The 984-nt window shown below is 37.4% G+C and overlaps 1 protein-coding gene across 1 annotated transcript in view; it reads right to left on the minus strand.

Annotated features, from left to right (window-relative positions):
- The window catches only part of KCNU1 (potassium calcium-activated channel subfamily U member 1), a 319,066-nt gene that overhangs the window by 251,251 nt on the left and 66,831 nt on the right, over positions 1–984 (minus strand). The window contains 1 exon segment of the mRNA XM_023517014.1: positions 445–730. Within this exon segment, the coding sequence (XP_023372782.1) occupies positions 445–730 (286 nt within the window).

Below are 984 nucleotides of genomic sequence, written 5' to 3' on the forward strand. Positions count from 1 at the left end.
AACCTGCCTAGAGGGTTGAATGCTGCTCATCATTAGGTTCATGTAGCTTCTTGGACTAAAAGAGAAAGAGAATGGATATGTTGGAATGTTACAATACCTTATTATGGGATTGAAGTATCTGTATGATGACTCTGACCTGAGGGTTATAGTTCTTGATAGAGAGGACCCTACATAAACCACAAATAGGTTCATTGGTGATAGGTCATATTCAAGTAGTTCTAATATTGTTCTAGTCAGAGTTAAATTGATGTGTAGGCAAATGTAGAAAGACTCCACATATTATCTATTGTTATGTTGTTTTCTAAAAAGATCTTTCAATTACTTGCCAGCTCAAACAGAAGTTAAATCCTATCTCTTCAAACCTTTTTGCTTTTCTCAATTTCTGATCCTAATATGTGACATATGGAGAGAGCACCAAGATGGAACATCAATTTATAAGATTACCTTTTTGTTTTGCTCAACAAATAGAGATGTTAGGAAGGTGCACAAGCCAGGCACCAAACAGCCTTGGGCAATAAAGCCAAGCTTTAATTCAGCAAAGCAGATAATGTTGTCTCCAGTAATCCAGTTCCAGGTGGGAATCTTTGGCAGGTAAACCTATTTCATAATAGAAAATAGGTCAAGAATTAGGAATGAACATGCATCAAAAGGGCTCTTTTGGATGGATATCATTCTTTCATTTAATCTACTAGAAATCATTTCTTCTTTACTCAGGCATACAGGTGGTGCCCAGGTCAATGGCAGTGATAAGAAAAAATGCAGTACAGTAGACCCTCTATTGCTGACCACCTCGCTACATTGACTACCTCCTAAAGTTGACCTAATTTTCATAGACAGCACATGTATCAGGTATGTATCAGTGCAGTAGGCCTAATTCCTTATGCTGGCCACCTCTGTATGTTAGCCCTTGGGTGGTCAACTTATGGAGATTCTACTATATTTGAAAGTGGCTAGCAATCAAATGAAGCCATTAAAAAAAATAAC

Source organism: Otolemur garnettii, unplaced genomic scaffold, assembly GCF_000181295.1.
Source record: "Otolemur garnettii isolate 467f Iridium unplaced genomic scaffold, OtoGar3 scaffold00102, whole genome shotgun sequence".
Classification (NCBI taxonomy): domain Eukaryota; kingdom Metazoa; phylum Chordata; class Mammalia; order Primates; family Galagidae; genus Otolemur; species Otolemur garnettii.